This window comes from Rhipicephalus microplus, chromosome 1 (genome assembly GCF_043290135.1).
Source record: "Rhipicephalus microplus isolate Deutch F79 chromosome 1, USDA_Rmic, whole genome shotgun sequence".
NCBI lineage: Eukaryota > Metazoa > Arthropoda > Arachnida > Ixodida > Ixodidae > Rhipicephalus > Rhipicephalus microplus.
The window spans coordinates 33,621,597-33,647,257 of record NC_134700.1 but is presented as its reverse complement, the minus strand read 5'-3'; the positions used below and the strand labels follow the sequence as shown (position 1 = coordinate 33,647,257).

At 44.8% G+C, this 25,661-nt stretch overlaps 1 protein-coding gene across 6 annotated transcripts in view; it reads left to right on the top strand.

The window, feature by feature from the left end:
- Nipped-A (Transcription-associated protein Nipped-A) overlaps positions 1 to 25,661 on the top strand; it is a 991,444-nt gene that overhangs the window by 190,926 nt on the left and 774,857 nt on the right. For all 6 annotated transcript variants that reach the window (XM_075869412.1, XM_075869408.1, XM_075869400.1 and 3 more), the window contains one exon: positions 9,800 to 9,891. In XM_075869412.1, the coding sequence (XP_075725527.1) occupies positions 9,800 to 9,891 (92 nt within the window). The remainder of the gene's footprint in view (positions 1 to 9,799; positions 9,892 to 25,661) is intronic.

Sequence of the window (25,661 nt, the reverse complement as noted above, 5' to 3'; positions counted from 1 at the left end):
GCCCTTGTCTCGGTGCATCGCTTGAGGTAATCTGTAGCCACGAGGATCCATTTGTTCCTGCAGTTTGACGTCGGGAATGGCCCCAATAAGTTCATGCCGATTTGCTGGAACGGCCGGTGAAGTGGCTCGATGGACTGGAGAAGTCCAGCTGGCCTAGTCGGCAGTGTATTTCGTTGTTGGCAGTCATGGCATGTCTTCACATAACGAGTTACTTTGGTGGAAAGGCGTGGCCTGTAATACTTCTCCTGTATTCTGGCAAGCGTACGGGAAACACCGAGGTATCCAGCCATCGGGTAATGGTGTAGAGCATCTAAAACTTCTGGACGCAACGCTGAAGGTACTATGAGGAGTTAGTCGGCCCGAAGTGGCGAGAAGTTTTTCTTCAGGAAAGCGCCATTTCGCAAGAAAGGCCCCGCCGCGGTGGTCTAGTGGCTAAGGTACTCGACTGCTGACCCGAAGGTCGCGGGATCAAATCCCGGCTGCGGCGGCTGCATTTCTGATGGAGGCGGAAATGTTGTAGGCACATGTGCTCAGATTTGGGTGCACGTTAAAAAACCCCAGGCGGTCAAAATTTCCGGAGCCCTCCACTACGGCGTGTCTCATAATCATATGGTGATTTTGGGACGATAAACCCCACAAATCAATCAATCAGGGTGAGTCCGTAGGTCTTGATAGCTCGCAGTAAAGCTTTAAGGTGCCGGAGGTGTTCGTCGAAGTTTAAACACTGCGACGTCGTCCAGGTACAGAAGGCAAGTCTGCCATAAGCCGGCCAGTACTGAATCCATAACACGTCGGAAAGTCGCAGGTACCGAGCAAAGACCAAAGGGCATGACCTTGAACTCGATTAGGCCATCTGGTGTAACGAAAGCAGTTTTTTCTCTATTTTTCTCCTCGACTTCAATCTGCCAATAGCCGGTCTTGAGGTCCCATCGGGATGTCCGACGATGTCGGTGATCTCGTCCTCAGGCGCATTCACGTCTTGAGTGACGCCACCAAAGGCATCTCGGCCTCCCTTTTGGCCAAGTGGTTGGGCCCATACCGAGTGCACACCAAAGTGTCGCCCCTGGTATACAAGCTGGCTAATTCCCAAGGGAGACCAGTCGGCGGTCCAGTTATGTCTCCGACCTCAAACCTTTCGTTGCCCGCAGCAACGACTTCGGGGAGGGGGAGGCGGTCACCGAACCGCAGGGAAACCGGGATAAGGCTGGTTCCAAGCCACGCCACCGGTACAACCTGCGAAAACGCACCTAGGCTGATTTTCGCCCCCGGCATGTAGCGGGACGTTATCCCCTCCATGTGAGGGAGCGGAGATTATAGCTGCTGCGCCATTGCCCATCCAGCAGCAACAGTAACGGCTACCTGGCGAGCTTTCTCCCTGGTAACACTATTACACGGGCTGCGGGCGGAATATCCACCCGGTTCCCAGTGCTCCCGGCTGCTCAAGAGAGAAAAGCCCTTTCCCCGGTGGCTCACTCTCTCACTGGGTATCTTCTGTGTAGTCGGCGGGGAAGGGAAGCGTGCGCCCTATTGGCTCACGCAACCTTCAATCCGACGGAGTAGGCTCTCTTTATTGGGCTAGCTTGTCGCGCCTCTGGGCCATACCTGCAGTGCGTTTCTGCTTTTCACCGACACCCCAGCATTCGTGATGTCCTCCTCGATGACTCGTTCTTCCAAGAAAAAGCCCGGGAGACCAGCCGTGCGCTCAGTCGTTCCGCAGGCACCGGCCGCGTCCATGCCGCCTCCGTCGAATGCTCCCCCGGCCCCGGCTAACAAGACACCGCCTCGTCATGGTCGCTACGTGGACGTTCCAACAAGGCACTGAGGCCCCAGTCGCCTTCGTGTCGACTCGTCGCTGGTCCAAGCAACGCAAAGTCTGGGTGGGGTAGACCCCGAGTGCGTCCTGCGTCCTTTCTGCGGACGCACCCTTTCAAACCTGCTCAATGCTTCTGGAGGTGCCTCGATGCCACCTGTTCCTGAGGCCTCCTACTGCGACGCTTGTGGTGTCCTGCTGGTGCACGAGGCTACCGACCTCCGTTCGCGGGCTCACCGAGCAAAGTCTGGCGGTGCCCCTGCGGTCCTGTTCACTCGGCGGTGCTGCCTGACTCGGGCCTTCGACCTGCCCTGTCGACCGACTCCGTTCAGGCGGTCGTGGTGGTGCTCGTCATAGACTCGTCATTCAAGTCGGCCATCGCTGCTGCGGTGTCCGCCGCCCTCCCGCGGCTCCAGGCTTCTGCTGAGACGCCGCCGAACGAAGACACCGGGGCGCCCGACGATCTCGTGGACGGCATAAACCTGGACCTCAGTTTTTTCGGTGTCGGTGGATGCTTTTATTACGGCGTCTTTAGGGGGGCCTCGGTCTTAGGAGGGGGAGATGTGGGAATCGAGAGCGCCCTCCTACCTGGCGCCTCATTCCCCAGCTGCTGCACGCGCACCACCAGCGTAGCCCGGGCGCGCATAAGCACCGGCATCCGCCAAGATGGCTGCCAGGGCGCCTCTTGGTCTGGGCCAGTCAACCGTCGGCTCCTTCCCGCGCTGGCATGTGCGCGCACGCTACGCTGGCGCGCTGCGCGGGCCTACGTCACAACGCAGCGCCATTTCCCATTGGGCGCGCGTGACATCCTCCTCTCCTACGAGCTGTGTTGCGCCCGACAATTCGCTCGTCGCGGCAGATGCTCTCAGGCCTTCACGTGGGGTTGACGCGCTGCTAAGCAGGCGGCTTCTCGTTCGTGCGTTCGACTTCGGCCCTTGTGCGGGAGTCGTCGCGCACTAGGCAAGCGTACTTGCTCGGTCTTGCGGAGTTCCCTATACGGCCTGCAAGCCCGTGAGTGTGCTGCATCTTGGGTTAATAAACCCGTTGTTGTTGTTATCCTGCCTCGTGCGTGGTTTCTGCGCCGTGCCGGAGAAAACGACGAACCCGGCCACAACGTCTTCGCACGCAGCGGCAGTGGAGGACATCGCATCCCTACACGGTTGCGCATAGTAGGTAAGCCTAGTGCAAACCTATCTCCACACCTGATAATGTCAATGCCAGTAGGGCCTAACTGTGCCGAAGTTCCTGGTTTGGGAGCATCTGTCACCGGCAATAGCCAAGGCTGGGTCTTGAGAACATGTGCAGCTTGTTTTTGGCGCCACTAAAACCACAACCATGTAGTACACAGAATCATTCCACTGAAGAAACAGTGGTCACACATGTGTCCCAAATAACTCATGATGCTATGCTCGGCCCCTGCACTGCTTTTGTTGTGCAAGTCCGCTCAATTGCAAAACCCGCTCTCCGCAGAGGCTCGTGATGTCTAGGCCAGTGGATAGTGTGCAAGTGTGGCAGCTTCATCGGTGGATGTTGTCCATTCCAGGAGTGCTGCTCTCAAGAGTGGCACTTCATGTAATTACAGCGATTTTCACTAATAACTGCATGCGTGTTGCCAGACGTCTGTCACGCCTATTTCCGGACATAGCAGAATGATACCTGGTAGCACCTTAGGAATAGTTAAAGGAACAGTGTCAAATTTTTACGCTTGGCGTCCATAGAAAAGCATGTGAACTATGGAAACGTGTTGCCACTTTGGCTCAAGTATACTTAATCCATGGATCTTCTTCCAGAACAGAGGCGGTGCCAGGATTCTTTACTGGGAAATGACCGCATGGAAACTGCTTTGGCAACGCAAAATGGAAACACAAAGAGCTGTTGGCCTTACTTCGCATAAGTGTTGGTTTAGCCTGAGCTCTTAGCAGTGAATGCGATACCAACAAACTGTATTGTTGTAGCCTTGATAATATCCATGAGGAGCGCTCGTGGCACAGTGCAAGTCTTTAGGTTGATGCATTGTTCTATGTTGCAGCATTCACCTGCCATGTCTGCTGATAACTGCATAGATGCGATTATCAGCAGATATGTGCATGCATTGAGAATGATATTTCATAAAGTTTTAATTTTATTGAACTAGCTTTTCGTTTATTTCCTTCGAAGAATAATACCAGAACAAGTTCTTCCAGAGCGCTCAACTGCATGATGTCCTTGTTTTTGCATCATTGAGTAAAACAGGGACCTCTCCTAAGATGATTAGTTCCATGACAATTGCCATGAACCGAAATATTTCTAGCTCTTCACAAAGTGCTGAAGTATTTATTCGAGTCCTTGAATGTAAATGCAACCTTCTATAGTGATGTGAAGTAAGGTGTTCCAGAGTGCTCCCAGATTCAAAATTACCTGCTCCAAAGTGCTCCGAAATGGAAAATTTTGCAGCTCAAAAGTGCTTCAAAATGAAAGTTTTTCTGCTGCAAAAATAGCTCCAGATCTGAAGCGGGCCAATAGCTGATGTCTTCTAAGATAGCACATACGTTAGCGCCAGCGACCGTACTTTTATGGTGAAACTTCCAAGTTGTTGCTATAGCGACGCAGCCTCCTCCCTCGTTTATTCGCTCGACAATAGGCCGGCAGGGCATTTTTTCTCTGCCTTAGGGGCCATAAACAACATGAGCATGGTTGCAGCGTAGGTATACCCAATATTCATTGCTCATTATACAGGCTCAAGAACATAGGACGTATATACGGCAATAATGCGGTTTTACCTTACTTCGCCAATAAGTGAAGTAAGGTTCGCATCGCAGTGCTGAGTAAGAATTAGCAGGTGAAGGACAAGAAGCAGACCGATACTTGTTTTGTAAAATACACGAAGAAATTCACTGATTGCCGTACAAGTGTGGCAGTTTGAGCTCCTTTTCAAATGCAGCTGCTCCTGACGAGTCGTTGCAATAAACGAGGAACACCAGAGTTTGCTAACCAGATACAGTCGAACCCTGCTACAACGAAACTGACGAGGTGAAAAAAAAAATTTCATTGTAGTGAAATTGAAAAATATAGCTGATCTGAGCTAGCAAAACAGAGGAACGTTTATTCTCAAAATTCAAAAAATGTTCGCTGCTTCTTATTCTTTTCCAGCGGCGTCACGATGCGATTGTCACCCATGCATAGCAAGGCCATGGTGGAAAGCACGCTGAAGCAATGCCTAAAACCGCCTTCATGACGAAGCAAACAGTTGCATTAACACGTTAACACCAGCAGCTGTGCACCGTAAAAAGTATCCGACAACGTCGAAATGGAGGCAGGGTATCGTGGAGCGGCGACATTTTCATTATTCTACACCATTCTTATCATCCATCACTCGTGGCTAGCTGATTTTGTTGATAGTGCGGACAAACAGCCGCTCTGATTAGTTACCACACTGGCCAAGTGCAAACATAATGATAAGCATCGGAATCTGAAAAGGCATCGTTTCGCGGTTGCACCCAGCAGCTGCGTGAAGGGAACCATTAACTGAGCGCCCGAGCTTCAGCTTCGGATCGTCTGCGGCTCAAGAGCACCAGTGGCAAAAGCAGGGCAGTCTCATTGCTACCGCTATCGAGCAATGGCAGCGCCCATGCTTACTGAAAAGCGCCGGTACAGTGGCGGTTTTTGGTGGTGCCAACGCCTGTTTTATACTTCGTTAACGCATCTTCAAGCCCTGAAAATGCATCGAAATGTTAAGGTGGCGGTTCCACTGCCTCCTTCTCACATTAGTTCGAGAAACGACACCAGACAACGCCACTCATCCACGCTTGCAAAAAGCGAAAAAATTACTCGCGCAAGTACAGTCAGCGTCGCCTCGCGCGTCTTGTATGTCTTGCCATGCGGCAGAAATCTGCCGATGAAAACCATGGAGGACAATCGCAGACGGCGTCTTTCACCTACTATTCGCCAACTGTGGCCGTCGTTTCAATGACACGCCGAAAGGTACCCCAGTGACAGCTGGCAGACTGAAACCGGCGTTGTTTCACTGTAGTGTAAACACGCGCGTACGCACACACATACACAAACACACACTTTCTCTGTCTCTCCGACTCACTGGCATCGCTGCTAACCTTCTTTTTGATGTAGCGACCTTGGAACTGGCTTGATGTGGCTTCGCACAAGCGTGTCATTTTTTTTTTCTTGCCACGCGAAACTGCTCAACCTCAGCCAACTAGCTTACGCTACAAAAACAGCCAGGCACATTTCAGCACAAGATAACCTGAGGATCCTGAGGTTATTTGCTGAATTTCACGATCTCCAGCTACAATAAAAGGATTACCTAAAATAAAGTGCCTCTTGTTGGTGATCAGTTGAGCAGATGATTTACACTAATATAGAGGAGTTAGAAGCTCCTAGAGCCCAAGGTTTTTCTAAAAATTTTTATGAAAATTACGTGGACCACCTAGTATATGGGATGATGTGGGATAATCCTCAAGTTGGTTCATGCTGTTTCCAGTCTTCTTTCACCATCTTTGTGCTACTGTTTAAATCATGGTTAACTGGTTAACTAAGCTCCCACGAAGTGTTTGCTTTAGAATATTCTTTATTTTCGCCAAGAGCAGATTTCCAAATGCGACGTAATTGCACGAACACACAGATTATCGAGGAGCAGCACAATCAAGCTCAGCGTCGCACTTAATGGGAGGGCGGGAGTAAGGGGGTTATGCATATTCGAAAATTATAAGGGATTATGACTGCACCCATATAAGAATCACACCTTTGAGCCCACGGTCATGTGTTCTACGAAGGTCTTTTCCTATGTTATGTTTTCTACATCAAGTGCAAAGCTGTGAAGGCTAGCGAGAATTCTTCAATGAATGCGTTCGCACTAAGAAATAGTAGGATTATTTTGGATTATTTTTGTATCTCAGACATGATGTTGATTTATTTTTCTCTTTCTCTTTTATGCCTCGGAGATAAAAAGGCCCCGGTATACGGCTTGTCTTGGTTCTTATTTCTTGATGTTTTACTTGTAGCCTTTCGCGACGCTCTGCAGGTGCGTTTGAGCTTGTCTCGTAGAAGCGTTTACAATGATGAAAGCTAGGCACGAGCCGCTCGAAGTCACACATGCTTCTGATCCAACTTCTTGCATAGCTTTCACAGAGTTGCACCTGATTTAAGAAACGGAGTATAGGTACATTTGTCAGCATAGGCACGCACACGAGTGGTGCACGGTGGGTGCACCTCCCCCCCCCCCCCCCCGTCCGCTAATAGTTGGTGCGCGAAGTCTGTCCCGTACTATAGTGCCTAGAATTTGCACCCATACAATGCATTGATAGAAAGGGGGGTGCTGCTATTAACTATTGACTCTCCTTCAAAGGAGAACCCTCTGCACGTGGATGTACACCAGACGACGCCAGCGATGCTAAGATTATCAATGAGAGTTTAGTAGGGCCCTGGGGTCACTCAAGGGTGCTTATAAAGTAAGATATATCTCAACATGCATTGGCTGCATAAGGTATAGTTATTTGCTAATTTTCCTCATTGTATAGATTATCGAGCTCGTGTAGCGTAAATTGTGCACGTATTTAAACTTTTACATGCAATCCAAGATTGATTGATTTTCTGCTAAATCAGTTGCCATTCACTGCAAAAAACAACACACTTCAATCGAAGATTTTCAAATGCACGACGAACACTCGAAAAAAAAAAAAAGGTGATGTATTACAATTATGCAAGACTTGCAAGTGTAATTATTATGTACGAGATTCATGTGTCAACGAGAATACAGTGTACTGAAAATCACGTGTTGCAATATTTCTGTCTTTCTTCTCTTTTTTGTAAAAGGTTTTATTGTAAAGGTTTTTTGTAAAAGAGTCGTTGCAGAGTAGTGTGCCCGCGAGAATGACGTGACATCTCAGGATGGGGCCGATCGGTAAACATAGTTGTAGCTCTACAAAAAGCGCAGCGCAGTCGCCGAACATGCTGAGATGTTATATCACAAGATGAATTTTGAAGTGACGGCCATCCTTGAAAGCGAGCTGAACTGGAGGAGAAGGTTGTTACTCGAGTCGTGGCACATACAGAGGACAGCCCATAATATCAACTGCTTCCTCGGAACCCTTCCCCCAGTGTATTCACATGGACTGTGCTCCACGGCAAAACGAGAGAGAGAAGGGGGGGTCATGAGCTACCCCGCGAGTGCTTTGAAGACGACGCTGCTACGTAGCCTTCGCAGTCATCCCTGAGGAAGGAACCAAGTCGGTTCCGAAACGTCGGGTTTCTTCAAAACTTCTGGTTGGAGTCTAAATCATCTCCCCCATCATGTGCATCTGCTTTTGCGCTCGTGCATGTTTCTCATTGCACCGTGTTTGTGCTCGACGCACCGTCTAGTTCCTCCACACAATCGAGATGCCCGGAGACTCGTCTGGAACCGTCCTTGCAATGAGCTTTCGGGAGCAGTAGAAAGCGGGCTTAGAAAAAGTAAGCGCCGCCAGAAGTGCACCGTCGAAACGAGAGTTTGGTGCAGTCAAATGCCCACTAGGCACCTTTACAGTTACGATCCGCTTCGTGTGCAATATGATTGCGTGAGCAGCGTAACAGAGAACGCATGCCACACTACGCTTACGAAGTCGATTGAGCGAAGGGTTAAAGTGCGTCTGCTTGCTTTCGCCGCAATTTTGCTGACGTGCTTGTCAGAAACACGAAATCAAAGCAGTTTCCTGCACACCCTGCACTATCTCTGGATGCTACGTCTGCGCGTGGCAGAGCATAAGCGACGCTCAGCTCATAGCGACCTATTACACTGGGCAGCATGCTGCGTAACATTCAATTAATTTGCAGACAGTTAATTAATGAGAATCGAGTTCTCATTAATTTACTAGGAACCTGTGACTGTAGTTTCATACACGATGGTCCTTTCAGAACCCCACCACGACCACTTGCCATGGTTGAGCTTAGATCTTGCTTTCCACATTGGGAATTGAAAAAAAAAAAAAGATTCCGTGGATAAAATAAGCCAGTTTCTGCTTTCTTTAGCAGGAATACAGAATGGGAACATATAAATAAAAGTAGTTTTTGAGGATTCCTTTTTGAAAGTTGCCCAGCGAGTGTGAAAACTTAAAATGCGATTTTCTCAGCTTCGCATTTTTTGCCAGCCTGACGAGCCTTACGAAACAGTTGCGTTTTTGGGAGACAGTTTAGTAACTGTTATACCGTCGAACTCGCAGGCAATCAAACTGTGGAGCTACGCTATTTTTTGCGGCTAAGTTGAATATATAAAATTTTGTGAATGATAATATGAGCAAATCGCAATTCAGAATTGTGGAGTATCAACACAAATCAAAATTTTTATATCATAATGTATATCAGCAATAATGTAAATTGCATAGCTTCACATCGCAGATCTCTGGCTACAGCTGCATCTTAAACTGCACGAAAAAATTTCGAGGGAATGGCCTTGATCACCCTTAACAAATGACCTAATTAGACTTTTTTTTCTGGTAATCTGAGAACTGATTGAGGTACAACAAAAATAATTACATTTTTGAAAACAGGAGAAAGAAACATATACACACCTAGTTTTGTTAAAATATCTCTAATAGTACAAATTTCGCATTTATTACCAGCGTCTCCCCTTAAGCATCAATACGTACTATGGAAAGTGTGGGTAGTTTGAATGCTTGTATGATTGACATAGCCCTACAGACAAGGACGAAATTAACACAGTACTGCACACTTTGTGTTTCTTTCATCTGTGCGTGTAGCGCTGTGTCAATCATTAAGTGTGATAGTTTAGTGACAGTGTTACATACCACATAAAATAATGTGGGTGTATGCAATGTATGACTTAGCTAGCTTCGCAGTTCAGCTTATCATTGCTGCAAGAATATTGGGGATGTAAATCATGAATGCAGTGGTCTAGGCAGATCGGCTGCGGAGCCGGTCCTTTCACCATGGCGAGAAAACTTTGCAGCAGTGGCAGCAGGAGCCGTGTGAGTGAACGGAAGCTTTTGTTGGGCAATCTTGCAGGGGCGTGAGCTTCTTATTCGAATGCTGGAGGTGTTTGTGCTCAAGTTCAAGACCATAACCAAGTGTCAGCTGCCTGTGCTCATGCAGAAGAGGTAAGAAGTCTCCAGCACATCTTTTTGCCAAAAGTACTAGGATGTCTTTCTTTAGTAAAAGATGTACTCACTGCCTCTGAACTTGTGTTCAGCGAGTGGGACTGGATGTTCTGCCTGCCTTTAATTGTGGCAACGCAATCTCATTACTTATATTTGACAGTAGCCAGATTGTGTGGAATGATGCCTAGTCGTGGCTTGAGCACGTGTACATGCAAGTTTTTAATGGGCAGAAATGAAATGTAAGAAAACTTAGGCCTGCTAATGCAAACTAGGTACTTTGCTTGCATTCTAACGTTTATTTTTTTGCTGTTGTGCTTTTGCACATGTTCGAATCGGTAAAACTGATCCGAGATCAAGGTGGTCGCATAAGATGCAGAGATCAGATGCAGAGATCAAGGTGGTCGCATAAGCACTAGCGCCTGCGCCATTTAGTTTATGATGAAATTGAAAACAGTCCTGCCAGTGAGTGAACAAGACGCAATGAGAAGGAGAAGGAATTAAACATTGCTGAGTGCTGCACTGTACCTGATTGTAAGGTATGTTGCTGCAAAAAAACATTCTACGCATGCTACGTTTCAAGCATCTTACGACACATGCAGTATCGCATTTTGTTGACCTGCTAGGTAGGGTGTTTCTTTGATGTCAAGCACAAAGAGATGGCTGTGAAGGGCTTCTAATAGAGCTGTGTGAATTTTGGGTGTGAATTTTGGGTGTGAAGTGAATTCGTATGTTTATGTGTGAGTGTGAATTGAATATTTTCCTAATAGTTCTAAGATACAGTCGAATCTCATTAATTCGGACAGTATTATTTCAAGCATCCAGTTTATTAGAACTGACGCTGTGGTCCCATCAAAGCTATGTGTATTCCAATGGGCAAAAATGCCCTGTAATTTGATTGCGCAAGCACTTGTGACGGTTAATTCGAACATACCACGCCCAATCCCGCGGCGGCACCTTCGGCTCTTCAACGCCACTCGCGAAGAAGCAAAAGAAGAAAAGGGAAGAAAAGGCTGTGGCGGAATGTTTGTTTTCTCTCAAAATCTGATCTGCGACGCGCTTGTGCCACGGTTTTCCCTTTTCCGTCTCTACCACATAGAACATCCTTCTCCTTTCAACCCCAAGTGCGAAGAGGGAGAAAGAGAGGGGAAAAAAAGCTGTCGCAGAGTGTTGGCTTTCTCTCAAATGCTGATCTGCGACGCATCGGTGCTATGCTTCCCTCTTTCCCGTCTATGCCATGTAGAGACCCTTCTATTTTCAACGGCACGTAAAAGAAAGAGAGCAAAAAAACAAAAAAAGCTGCCGAGGAGTGTTGGTTCTCTCTCAAATGCTGATCTGCTTCTCTCTGCATGGAGATGCTCCTCTTTTCTTGATACGTGCTGGCCACGCTGCGGCTGCGGCGCAGACGGTAGCAGCAGATACGCAGTCATTGTCGTTTTTAGAGAGTGTCGGCGCTGGACATTGCCACGCGCGACTTCCCTTGCCAGGAGAATGCTGAAGCCGAAGGTGAAATGATTCGCAAGCTGCGTGCGAAATCGATTGACTCGCTGCAAGGCAAACTTGTTCACCATCACCATTACTTTAATTAATGACGGGTGTCCTGTGATTTGGGAATGAATAAGTCTTCCAAAACTTCCCCCTAATCTGTTAGCTCAATGCACGTGCGCCACTGCATGGTGAGCCCTCCGTTCATCTAGTTTTCATTGATTCGAACTTCTTTTAATTAGAACAAATTTTCGGGCCCCTTCGAGTTCGAATTATCGAGATTCGACTGCATTTTGGAATAGTTCTTAGCAAAATAGTTGATAAGAAAGTTGTGGAGGATTCCTAAGCATATACCTGCCAACTCTCTCGAGAGACTCCTTAATTTTGACGCCCTCTACAGATAATATGAATGCCATCTCTAACCTCCTCCTGAAAAGTGGCCGCCACAGCAGAGGTATTCTTTTCTTTTTGAAATATCGCACATACTTCAGCCTTTCTTGCTGTATAACTTTTGTAGGCCCAAAAGGCATGTATGTAACACAAATGGACACAGGAGGTCTTACCTATGGGCCTTTTGTGCTTACAAAAGGTATGGATCAGTACCAACTAGCCTGAACCCAATGCCTTTCAAGTTATATTCCTGTTGCAACAGTTGCGGTGCTGCAGAACAACCCTTGCCACTACACAAGCTGCTCCAGAAGACTGAAGCCTGCTTCCATCCCCGTTAATAAAACACAGCTTTTAAATAAGTTGCAAGTGAGCCCGCAAAACATGTTTTTCGCAAAAAAGTCCGTGATGCATGTGTGTGAAGAGGAGAAGCAATAAGAGTGGTCTCGAGTTTATTTAATGTGGCAGCATGCTCATCGCCGACGCCCTTCGCAGGTACAAGCTGCCTGAGGCCATTAATCTAGCCAATTGCTACGGCCACACTTGATTGTGGGCACTGGCTTGAACGTGTTGTCGTCATCGTTTGATTCCTCCCAATCGCTCTTGCCGCACACTTCATTCAAAATTCCCTCGTCTGTGCACAGTTTCTCAATGTTGGTTCATCATCAGCCTTAATGAAATCATCCAAGCAGACGTCCCACCCTCCCATGTCAGAGTCAACAGCGCCCTGCCACAAATCGCCGCCGCAGCGTTCCTGTTCGAAAGCTCCAGGCTTGGCATTAATTTGGATGTTGAAGAAGTGGGCCTCGCGAAAACAGTTTGGCACACATGTTGCTGTCTCCTCCGCCCACGAAGCCTTCACGATCTTCACAGCTGAATACAGGGACACCCGAACCCGCGAGTTGGCTGCCGGGCGATGAACAGCTATGAGCAAATGCTCCACAGTGCGGCACCTGTAGTAAGTATTGAACACGCAAATTACACTCAAGGCAAGTGTTCATATTTTCAACGCTGTGTTGAGCGGTAGAAAAAAGCACTGAAGGCTTCCTGTTCGCCATCCTGACCACACACATACACCAACAGCGAGCATGACAAGCCAGGACGTGAGGAACTGCTTTGGGCCCGTTTCTAGACAGAAAAAGAAACTTCTGAATACGAGTCAGTGTGGTTGGCGTCACAGAGTGGTGGAGACAGGCAAAGGAGTTGGGATAAAAAAGAGGAGAGCAGACTTGCGAGAGACGGCTAAAGTAATTGTGATAGAGTTGAGAGAGGGAAGCCTACGGCGAAAGGTGACCTTGAAAACCAAAACATGCAGGAAGAAGGCAAGTCTGGTAGCTTGCTTGAAAGGTTCACGAAATGGGCAACTAACGTGTCACAGAACTGGAGAATAGCCAGCTCATGCAGTGGTTACAAAATCCATTTGTGGCGCTAGTGCGCTTGAGCGGCCCCACCGACATTATTATTCTTGCTTTTTTTCTCCTTGTAACAGCAGTTTTTACGCTTCCACATGCAAGCAAATGTCATGCTGAGCGAGAACAGGTCCTAAACACGGAACGAATTGTAAGTTATCTAAGCCGGTAAGGTAGTGCAAGCACGCCTAATGATGTGACACCGATCCAGACAAGACAGACACTGATGATCGGGTACAGTTGCGCCCCAACAAATCTTGGCGGATTGTCTGGTAACTAACTCTAGGCCAGGGAAAACAACGACGATGTAACAGGACCAGCGATCAAAAACTGAGAAAAGACTAGTCAGCCGATCATTCTTCGAAAGATCGGTGGTAACTGCATGAAAACACTGGCCTCATCTGGCGATGTGGGGTGCTCGAGTAGCAGGAGAACAAAGGACAGACGATCGGGTAACAAAAAAAGGTTGGGGAGAGCAACAACTGGCTGTGGAGGCAGTTTAACAGTACAAATTTATGGGCACGTCGCCCATGGCTTATGGCGGTTAAAAGTGGTGTCCTGGGAAGTCACCGTAGAACCAACTCTATTTGCTGTAAGCGATTGGCGACGCTAAGAGACGTTTGCTGCAAGTGCGATTTTTTGCCATTGAAATACTGTAGACTCTTGATAATTTAAACTCTTAATTCATACTTCCAGTTATTTTACACAAAATTCAATTTTTCGGTTGGCCCCAATGTTTTTACAGTTGGGTAAGTGCGCGCGGTTGCAGCGGCGAGTAGCGGCCCCGTTCCATCTCCTGCGCAGCGGCGGCACTGTTGTCGCTTTAGAATCGTTAAAGAAGTTTCGTCTGCTACCTCTGCATGCGAAATAGCGGGAAATCAGTTTCCGAATATGCGCATTTCCGATGGAGGCGGAAATGTTGTAGGCCCGTGTACTCAGATTTGGATGCACGTTAAAGAACCCTAGGTGGTCAAAATTTCCGGAGCCCTCCACCACGGCGTCTCTCATAATCAAATGGTGGTTTTGGGACGTTAAACCCCACAAATCAATCAATCAGTTTCCGAATATGCGTATTTTAGATAAAGCAGCTAGATGAGGGCTGAATGAATACCACTTAGTGATTAATAAGGGCCGTGCCTGTACTTAACAACTGTATGATTGATTGATTCTGTGCCTCCAACGAATCATTGGGGTGGTCAAGAGGTGGCACACCGGGCCTGTGCTGTTCCTCCCCCCTTCCCCCCTCAAGTTTTTCCTGCTATTATTTACAAAACCAAAAGTGAAGTGGCACTTGACCACACCTGCCTGTCTAGCACCCATTTCAGATTAAGGTGGTGCCCCTAGCCCCAGAAAGCATTCTGCCTGTGCCTCGGCAATAAAGAGCCATCATCTGTTCCTTCAGGTTGTGGATGATTTTAAGCGAACGAGCCTGTTACAATTACAGAACAGAACAGTGAACAGTGAACTTTATTGACATCATGTACATAGTACACACACATAGTACACAATGCCGGAGGCCGGCAGAAAAAGCCATCGCAAGGATAGCTTGACGAAGCTGCGGGCCCCCGTTTTGGCACCAGCGTACAACGGTGTTCTCAGTACATAAAAAAAAAAAATACTGTACAGATAAATCACTTAGTACAGGACCCGAAGGAAAATGTGAGCCCACTACAAATAATCACGTCTTGCGTACAAACCATACACAAAAGAAAAATATACACCAACGGATGTACTAAATAGCTCAGTACATATAGATTACCTTCATAATACATGCATACAGATTAACATAACTTTGTAATTTACATAGAGTACACTATAGATATATAATTGCACAAATCATTCAATACACGACCGAAAGAAAATATGAGAAAATATGAGGTGGTTACAAATCGCCATGCCTAGCGTACACCGACATATTCTCTATAGTTGACACTCATAGGCATGCTCGAGATATTATATAGTGTCAATGTAATTATTTGCAAGAAAGGAACGTATTGCATTGAAAGTGTTGCTTTCCAGCTGAAAGTTAAATTCGTATAAAGCATTTAGTAGCCTCGGAAGTCTGTTTCCTAACGTATGTCGCCCATATGTTGTTCTACAAGTTTTAACAGTCCAAATTTCGCAGTTTCGCATTTTATAAGGCTGACAATTTCTTTTAAGGTTGGCAAGTTCAGTCAAGAATACATGTTTCCCCTTTAATTCTTGTTTATAGGCTTTCGCTAATCTAAAGTTGTACATCTTCTCAAAAGGCATTACATTATACTTTTCAAACAACGGGTAGGTGTGAAAATGTGAAGGCACGTCCTCTACAGCACGTAGAAATCTTTTTTTGTAGACAATACAATTTTTGTATGTTTTCTTGACTAGTGGATGCCCAAACTAGATGGCAATAGTTAATTTTTGAGGAAAATAAAGAGTTGTAAATTAATATCATTACATGTCTCGGAAGGATCAGGCGATTCCGGTAGACTAGTCCCACTATTTGAGATAACTTACTTGATATTGTGTCGATGTGCTCGTTCCAAGAAAGGTTTTCCTGGAAGACCACTCCTAGTGTTTTAATGTTGGGTACAATATCAACCGGGGTCGAATTCAGCAGTATTTGTTGCGTCAATGTTACCTTCTTATATTTACTTCTGAATATTACAGATTTGGTTTTGCTCGTGTTTATTTTAAGATGGTTTTTCTCAGTCCAGCTATGTAGGTTTTGCAATACAAAATTCACTTCGCCAACTAATTTGTCCGCCGAATTTTCTCGTAAAAATATGCTGGTGTCATCAGCATAAATAATAAATTCAGCGCTAGGGCTAATGCTGACCACGTCATTAATATAGATATTAAAAAGAAATGGTCCCAAGATACTCCCCTGTGGTACACCAGAAGATAAAGGCAATAGATCGGAAAAACAGTCGTCGATATGAACCCTTTGTTTCCGATGTTCCAGATAAGACGTAATTAGGTGCGCGGCATTCCCTCGAAAACCGTAAAGGTCAAGCTTTTTAATTAGAATTTGGTGATTTATGTGATCGAAAGCCTTAGAGTAATCAATAAACAGCCCAAGAACCAATTCTCCTTGTTCTAGCGCTGCCAAAAGTGACTCTTTTTGTTTTAGCAATGCGAACTCCGCACTAAGTCCTTTACGGAAGCCAAACTGTGAGCTGTTTAAGAGACTGTGCTTCTCTTCAAAATCTGTAAGACGATTTAAAATAACTTTTTCTAGCACCTTTGACATGACCGGCAGTATAGACAGGGGACGGTAATTTGCCATGTCGTTTTTGTTTCCTTTTTTGTGTAAGGCTGTTACACGGGCTACTTGCATTTTACGGGGAAAAACAGCCTGGCACAAACATAGGTTAAAAATGTGGGTAAGTATGGGTGCGAGCAAATCGGAGGTGTACTTTATGGGTTTAATTTGGAATTACAATCGTATAAATTGCATGCAATAACATTTAGAAATGCCTGTGGTTCTTTTTGAACAGCTAAACGAAAATAAACAGGCCACACTGACAGTCTTGCGTGAATTAGTGCCACAACTTTATATGCTTTATATCGGTGAGCTAGCAGGGCTCACAGCTGGCACAGCTAACATAAATGGTATAATTTTTATGCAAATATGCCTTTCATACACAAACTCTTTAGATTGTAGCCAAAATTATCCGAGCACAAACTCTTTAGATTGTAGCCAAAATTATCCGAGCAGTTACGAGAAATGCTTCGAAAGTGAAGGAAAAAAAATTAAAAAAAAATTATAGAACACAGTGGCAATAGATGACACACAGAGATTACTTGAATAACTTTTATTTGGGAAACATTTTACAAATTGTATTTCTCCCCGCCGCGGTGGTCTAGTGGCTAAGGTACTCAGCTGCTGACCCGCAGGGCGCGGGTTCAAATCCCGACTGCGGCGGCTGCATTTCCGATGGAGGTGGAAATGTTGTAGGCCCGTGTGCTCAGATTTGGGTGCACGTTAAAGAACCCCAGGTGGTCTAAATTTCCGGAGCCCTCCACTACGGCGTCTCTCATAATCATATAGTGGTTTTGAGACGTTAAACCCCACATATCAATCAATCAATCAAATTGTATTTCACATGTGACACGACGATCAAGCATGCTTGAGTGAATTAGCAGCTTAACATTGTAAACATGCCGAACTGCAGCGCGCCATGCTGTCGAAGTGACCATGCCTCCGATGAAAACACTTGCGATTGGTGGCACTTCTTCAAATCCCCAAATGAACCTGTGATTCTCGAGGCCTGGACAGCTGCTACTCCATGAAAATCCTTCCAGTTGACAGTAAAGACCTACATTGGTGCTCTAAATTTTGAATCTGAGGATCTAATCACTTTCCATGAGCACATGGTAGGCGGAAATATTGTCAAAATTCCACATTGTAGGTGGACACTTAAGCCCAGTGTTGTTCCTCAAATTTGCCCATATATTCCTGCACGATTGTCTAAACCAGCGATTAGAGCGCAAAGAGAAGCCGTGGAAACTTAGAGAAACGCGAATTTTAAGGGCCGTGTGTCGGCAAGTGGTGGTGATATGCCTGAGGTTAACCTGAAGAACAGCGATGTTGAGAAAGCTACTGATGTTTCTCCAATCCAGAATTGCGTCCTGGCGTCCAGAAAGTAGCAGCTTGGTTCTTTGCATTACAAGTCTAAACAAAGTTCCAATCCTGAAAAGTCTAGCTTATCAAGGAAGTTTTTTTGTCGAAATTGACAAGGCAGTGGTGGTACAAAAGACTTCATAATTGTCCTCAGCCCTAGGGAGAGCTTGTTTCCCCGTGTACATACAGCGAACATGGTATGGGAAGCCAGCTGAAACTCACGAGCTGGCAGATGGTATCAGCTTTTCTCAGTTATTTTGATCACCTAAAAGTATGCACGGGCATTCATAGCAGCTTATTCCCTTTCACTTTGACTGCAACATCAGCCCTGCAGATTCAGGACGCGTGGAGGAGCACTAAGTGTACTGTGCTGTCCCAGGAAGACTTCCCCACACTATGCAAGAGCACAAGGAAGAATCGGAGAGAATGGTAGAAGAAAAAAAAAAAAAGAAATCTACGAGACCAACAAGGCTTTACCAAAAATTACTTCCGACTACTACAAACCTAAGAAAGATGGTAATTAGGGACACAGATTTTTCGAGAAAAAGCGAACAACATTCGGAAAATAAAAACACAGCTTTGAAAAGTGTCTACCAGTCAAGTAGACAAACTCATGACCGGCCTTCCTCCATCAGAACAGCTGATGCTGCTGAGCGAAGCCTTATTAAACCCAAATTTGGAAGGCATTCCCTTATAATTAATGTAAGGTGTGAGCATGTCAGCAGAGGCAGTATGTTCATCTTTGATATCAACCTATAAGCGGCAGGGCTCGATATTTTATAGAGTAGGCAAGTAATCAGCCACTCAGTTTCGTAGCGCTACCCACTCGCTGTCTTCACTTCTGAAGCTTTCAGCGCAAGACGAACAGCGATGTTGGAGAAAAAAAAAAAAAAAAAACTTTCTTGATAAGCTCGACATTCCAGGATTGGAACTTAGTTGGGTGTCGTAATGCAAGGAACCAAGCTGCTACCTCTGGACACAACTCTGGATTGGTGGGGGCACCAGTCAACATCGCTGTTCTTCTGGTTTGAGTCGGGCACATCGCCACCACTTTCTGACACGCTTGTCATGACCCTCAAAATTTGTGGTTTCTCTAAGTTTTGGTGGTTTCCTTTGGCATTTTAATTCTGCTGGTTTATACAAGTGTGCAGGAATATTCAGGAAAATTCGAAGAACAGCACCATGCTTAAGTGTCCACCTACCTAGGGGAATTTTGACATTTTTGCCTACGATGTGCTCGCAGCAATTGATTTGGGTTCTCGGGATTCGAAATGTATGTAGGTCTTGACTGTCACCTGGAAGGCTTTTTGTGGAATAGCAGCTGTCCAGGCCTAGAGAACTGCAGGGCCATTTTGGCCTTTGAAGAAGTACCGCCGGCCGCAAGTGTGTTTCTCGGAGGCCAAGCCACTTTGACTGCCCCACGCACTGCAGGTCGGCCAGTTTACTAGTACGTTGAACTACTAATTCACTCAAGCCTGCGTGGTCGTCGTGTCATGTGTGAAATACAATTTCTGATGATTGAAATCTAACCATTAAGGTTCCGCCCCTGTAGTCTGAGCAAATGAGCAAAAAAAAAAAATAGAAAGAAAAAAAAAAACCCTACAACGCTGCCCCAGGAAGTGGCGGGTAACGGGCGACGGTGGCTCGATCTCAAGGCTACGCCAGTGCCACCCTTGGAGCAGATAAGACTTGGTGCCCCTGCAGTAGCGTGCTTTTCCAACTGATAGTATCTAAAAACGTTGGTTGACCTATTATTTTTTTATGTATTTAAAAGCCTCAATGTAATCTCCATCATTTAGTTAATTCATTTTTTTTGCAGTTGCAGAACAGAAGAAACAAGAAATCTGCTGCTTTCCCACTACTATTTAAAAGTTTGCATGCTTATATAATCCTGAAAGTCTAAAAACGAAAAATAAGCATCACTGGCCTTCAAGGAGAAAGGCTTATCTAGTAAACAAAGCACTTGCATTGTAAACTGTGATGCTTCTCAACTGGTGTAGAGAGCTTTGCGCTGAAGGCACATATAGCAAAGAAGCAGTTGGCAATTCAGTTTCTTTAAAAGGTCTTATCAGCAGCAAGTAGTCACTAATAAACTTGTGGACATTACACATGTGCTTTCTGTTCATTGCAAGCAGTTAGGGTTTTAAAATGCTTCAAAAGTGCCTTCAGTCAATGCCTAATCATAATGTGGGGTGTCACCTCACCCACAGTCATATATCTGAGAAATTCTGATAATTCAAACTTTTTGTTAATTCAAACAAATTTCAGAAGTGCCATTAAGGGGAGATGCGGGTCGAAAAACGCAAGTTTTTTTTTCAAAATTACCGATTTTTAATTTTTGCCTGTTTTATATAAGATTAGTACCTCTACTGTTATGAAAAAAAAAGTACAGGTCGAGATTTAACTAGAAATGCTTTAAAATTTCATCTAAAGAGCACAAGGTGCCTGTGAAAAGGTCCAAAGTGTGCAGTCTTCGAGCACCTTGCCTCCGACAATGCGCCGCCGCTCGCCATTGTTGATCGCATTAGCCGAAGAGTCGAGCCTCACTCTTCAAGCAACAACAGTTTCCCTCACAGATGCGGCGCAAGAAATAATAAAAAGAAGCACACTTCTGCGCGTTTTTCGAGTGCCGCGACTGGCTTATCACGTGGTATGGATCGGGGACCGCCATTTGTCGCTGCGCCTGTATGTGCTGTGAAGCCTATTTGCGGGGTCCATGTCTTGTCGATCAGCGCAGCTGAACAATGCTTTTCTCGTGTAATTATCTCCGTTATGAAGGAAACCAAACCATCTTGCGATCAGTGCCAAACTTGTGGTCAATGCATCAAAATCAAAACCAATGCATCAAAAGTCATTCACACCCGTCAGCCGGAAAGTTCGTGATGCGGCAATGGATGACGTCAGCACCAATCTTGCGAGGTTGAAAGAGCTCGCAGTGAGAGAACTTAAAAGGGACGACATTGCCAATATGTACGACGGTATGTGGCACAAACGCTGCAAGACGGCATGACACTGGACTTGGTTTGGATTTCGCAGTCCTGTCGAACTTCTTCCTAGCTTGCAGATGGCACAAGGCTCTGCCAGATGGAGCGGAAGTTTGGCAAGCGTTTCATGGCCCTGTCTTTGAGCGAAATGTCTGAGGAGTCGGCTCGAAAAAGCCGAGAGGAACAAACTCATGGGGCTGGTGTATTTTAGTCGCAGTGGCCACTACAAGAAGGATTGTTCTTTTTGGTGTGCAAATTTCATCAGATTTAATGATTTCTTTCATAAACAATAACTCAATTTTACCTTAAAAACTTTTTTTTTTTCAAAACACAAATTTTGCCATATTTTAATGTGCCCCTCTTTTTTCGGGCACTTCTAGTGCTCGGATCTGCATGAAATGTTGGCCAAATTTTTTCTAAAGTATGGCGATTGCAATTATCAAGTTTAAATTACAATATTTTATTGTATAGTAAAAAAATTCTGTGTAAACCTTTACCATGGTTGGTGAAATATGGACTTTTTACATCTATTATTTTTCACGGCAACTACATATTTTGTATGTGCTTCCTAATTAGTTATTTGTATTCTTTACTTTATTTCAAACATTATGAACTATGAATGGTAAAAAATTGCTGAAGTTTAGAGATGAAAAGAGGGGAGGGGGCAAAAGGGTAAAGGTTTTCACTTTGTCATTTCGTAGAGCTAAAAGTAAGCAACTTGCAAGAAAACTAATTATATATTTGAATTCAGCATAAAAAGTTATATAAACGGCTCAAGTTTCATTGCTCTAGGGGGAATATTAAAAAAAAAAGGGTCTTCGAGTAGCATCTCCACTTGAGTTTGAAATAATGAGAGTGCTGTAATGTATATTTCCACGATCATACACGTGTCATTCATTTTAAGTGGAAGTTCATTGTAAGCAGGGTTCTATATAAGCTCAACTTTATATACAGTAAAATTATTATTGCCCTAGGCTACAGATTGATGCAACTTTTTTTTTTCTAACTGCATCTTTTCTTAAGGATGTTGACCAACTGCAATGTGTTTTGTCAAGAGCCATAACCTTGAAAACAATTTTTGTTATTTAGAATTCAAAGTGATTAATCGTTACATGCAGGTGGTCTGATATCATGAATTAAATTGACATGTAGTTGCTTAATGCTTAATACAATATCGCAACAGCATCGTGCACGAAAATGTCACCTATATTACCCATCTAATTGCTATGAACATCTTCTTAGGCACATTTGTTATATGCGAGGATTTGTCGTAAGGATTCGGAACTCCGCCCTTTGATGTACCCCACTTAAAAGTCTCATGGGGGCTGCATTGGCGGAGTAGTTCAAAAACAAAAGCTTAGACTGCCACGATAAAATTTTGCAAATGAGTCTCACTCCTGCTGGCTAATGTAGCAGTAAATTTCATTTCAATCTACTGCCTCTTCTTGCAGCCAAGCCTACCATTTTGCGAGGTGTGGAAAAACCCACGCTTAAACCTTGTTTTTCAGTAGGTGTCTTAATGTTCTTTAAAATAAAAAGATTCTTTTATTGATTCTGATCAAACTTGCTGAATTTATGTGTATTTGTGTACTGATTTCAAATGTGCTGTCTCCTTTTTAGTCTGTTTTTGCTGAGATATCAAGTGTTTTGTATGCTTCTTGGGAAAAAAATTGTTTCAAAACGAAAAAGTTGCAAAGTGAATCAACATAGCACGATAATGTGGAACCCGAAATGTATGCAGTAAAATAAAAATGGATGTTACAAATCTATTTCAACAAGAGTTATGGTATGTGAAATATTCAAGAGTGATTCATTGTCAAGCTGGGGTTGACATGCAATAAAACCTCAATAATTCGAACTCCGTTATTGTGAAATCCTGCTTAATTTGGAATATTCACGTAGTCCCGTATTTTTCAACGAGAGTCTGAGTGGATATTTTGAAGCAGTGATCAGCACCAGTCTGGTTAATTTAAAAACCTTGGGTGCCACGTGCCAATTCTTAATCCAGATTTTGCCATTAATCTGTGGAATCGACGGCCTTTAAGAGGGACAAGGCAATGAAATGTAGCAATACTAATGATTGGCAGCTGTGGCACCTCAGCCTGGCTACTTCCAGTCAAAAAAAAAAGGGGGGGGGGGAGGGTCCCCCCTTCAAAAAAAGAGAGGAATGGTCTTGTGAGCCACTGAAATGTGCGCATGCAAAAAACGGTGTGCTTTTCTGCAACACAGTGGGGATGGGCCGGCAGCATATTGCATGCTTCTGGCAATGTCAGCACGTGATGAATTACTCATTCTTTCTGGTAGTAAACAGAAATTTATAAAAGACAGTTGGGTGGATTTTGTGATGTATGCGAACTTTTGATTGAGGATTCCTTCAATAATTTGCGCACTTTCATTCCTGGCAGTGTGCTTCGCTGCAATGCCTACTTCGAAAGCGAAGGCTGTAAGCTTCAATGATCATCTTCTCCAGCCAAAACAATGGGCATAATTAGTCTTTATTTTAACAGAAAGAATGGACGAATGCTATCGTAATAAAACGCTGACGCACCGAAAAGCAGATGACATGCTGACCCCATGTCACTACTGTGTTGCAGGGAAAATGTCTTGTTTTTCGCAAGCACGCATTTCAGTTGATTACAACAGCTCCTTTTTTTTTTTTTTTTTGGTGGCAGCAGTGAGGCCCACTTCTCACCCGTGTTTGGGGCGAAGTTGGGACCAGGTATTGCTGTAAAACATAACACTTGGAGCTGCAAACTAGCTGCCACAGTGAGCGATCAGCCCTGATTACTTTGAATAATTCCAGGTTTTATGCATCCAACTTTTTCATACTCTCTTAATTCAAAAACCTGCCTAATTCGAAGATTTTTCATGGCCTCTGTAACTTTGAAGTAACGATGTTTTACTGTACCTACCCAAGGAGAAAATTAAGAGGACAGAGGATGAAACCTATTTTTGTGCAGCAGTGTAGCTTCCAATAGAGCATCATTGGTCTATGATGCCTTTTTTCTCTGTATTTGCTGGCACCCTCGTATTTTGTATTTTTGTTTTGGTGTGCTGCACTAGTTTCAGTATTCTATCTCAGTTATACTGCTTCTTGTGCTAACCATAGACTTAATCAAACTAAATATTTCATCGTTCTCTCTTCAAATCTGTTTTGATACCTGATTGATCAGTGATTTTGACCATAATCATCAGGCGACAGCAGCATGGTAACTGTCTCAGTAGAAGCAAAAGTGCATTGAAGTTCTCGAGCGCTTGATGGGCAGTTTGAGCCTGCCTTAAGTGATAACTATAGTTACTAATGATGTGTGACCAGGTTAACTTTCAGGTACCTAATCACAGTTACCCATTGCTTTTTCATCTGAGTGAATTATAACAATTAGGCTACTTTATATAACTGTGTTAGGCCATTGCAGCTACTAAAATTAGTATGGTTTCTTCTTATACTTTACACTTACTATCGGTGAGAGATTAGGTAAAAAAAAACAAAAGGCATAACGGTCATATGTATTTTTGTCATAAAGATAGCAATTTTTCTTCCTTTAACATGAAGTTTAGTGCAAGCTAAATGCAAAATACTGAGGAACCTCGGTTATACATTCCCCAGTCTTGCAACTACCCATTCTTTATGATGCATCGATTTGGGCCAGCAATACTCCCATAAAAATAATGAATGAAAAAGCTTAGTTATTTAATGCAATTTTATGTGGAACTCTCATATTCACAGGGTGTGCACAGGTCCTTGAAAACCTTTGAAAACCTCGAGAACCCTTTAATTTCAAAAATGCATTTTCAAGGCCCTTGAAAGACCTGTAATTTTTTCTCGTCCTTGAAAATCATTGAATGTCCCGAGCACTCCAAGTCTTCCCGATTTCTACCATTTCTTACGCTTGTACTGTTGTCAGAAAAATCCCCCCGAAATGGAAATTTCTGGGCATGATCTGACCGCATTCACAATAATGCAGCCCAGTTCAATCCAGGCTCTTTGCGAATCCATCGCATTTTATTGTAAACAAATTTTTGGAGGCGTTCTTATAAACGTCCGTTGGGCTAAAATTCGGATGTTCTGAGCTTTTCTCTTTATCGCTGCGGGTCTTATGAACTTTAGTCCAAAACTGTGGAACAAAGGCTGGGAGCAGAGTGCTCAAAGCTTTGGAAGGACACACGTGGCCAGCGCATGCACTGTTAGAACTGTGGTTATCGTTTGCCACAACCACTGTTGGCGGAATTGAGGTCGCTTTTGAAATGATCATGTGTGGCGACAACGTAACCCACAGAACTTGGGAAAGTGCACGCGCGTTCAACGCTCCACCAGTTAAAGGGACATTGCTTTCCACAAATGCTGCGGACAAAATCGCAGTACATACGATTATGGATGGCAATAAACGACATGGTTTTGAAGGCAGTTGCGCAGCCAGTGTACACGGATTGAAAACTGAACTACCGTTGAAAACTGAACTACCGTGTTCCGCAATGCGGCGTGCGAAACCACAATTGTGACGATGCGATTACTAGCCAAGGGCACGTGGCTAATGGAGTGGTAGAGGCGATAAAGATGTAAAAAACCCTAATAGGGTTTTGCCGTTCCTGCCCAAAGAATCAAGTAACGTCCCTGTCGATCTGGGTACATTGGATACACTTTGGCACTAAGATTTCAGTTGCTCTTAAGCGAAGCTTTGACCCGCAGTGTCTTCCTGGGACACATGTGAACGGCAGCTGGCTGGGCCGTCCTGGAAAACACACGCTCAGGAAGACACGTGTTTTTCAATAGAAATAGATTTTGCTAGTTGTTTTGATGACGCAAAATTTTGAGAGATACTGTATGCGTTCACCTCCCTGTGAGATTCACACCTTTTACTGTAGTTGGGAAACCCTATCTTCGGGTGTTCGGCGACTCCAAGC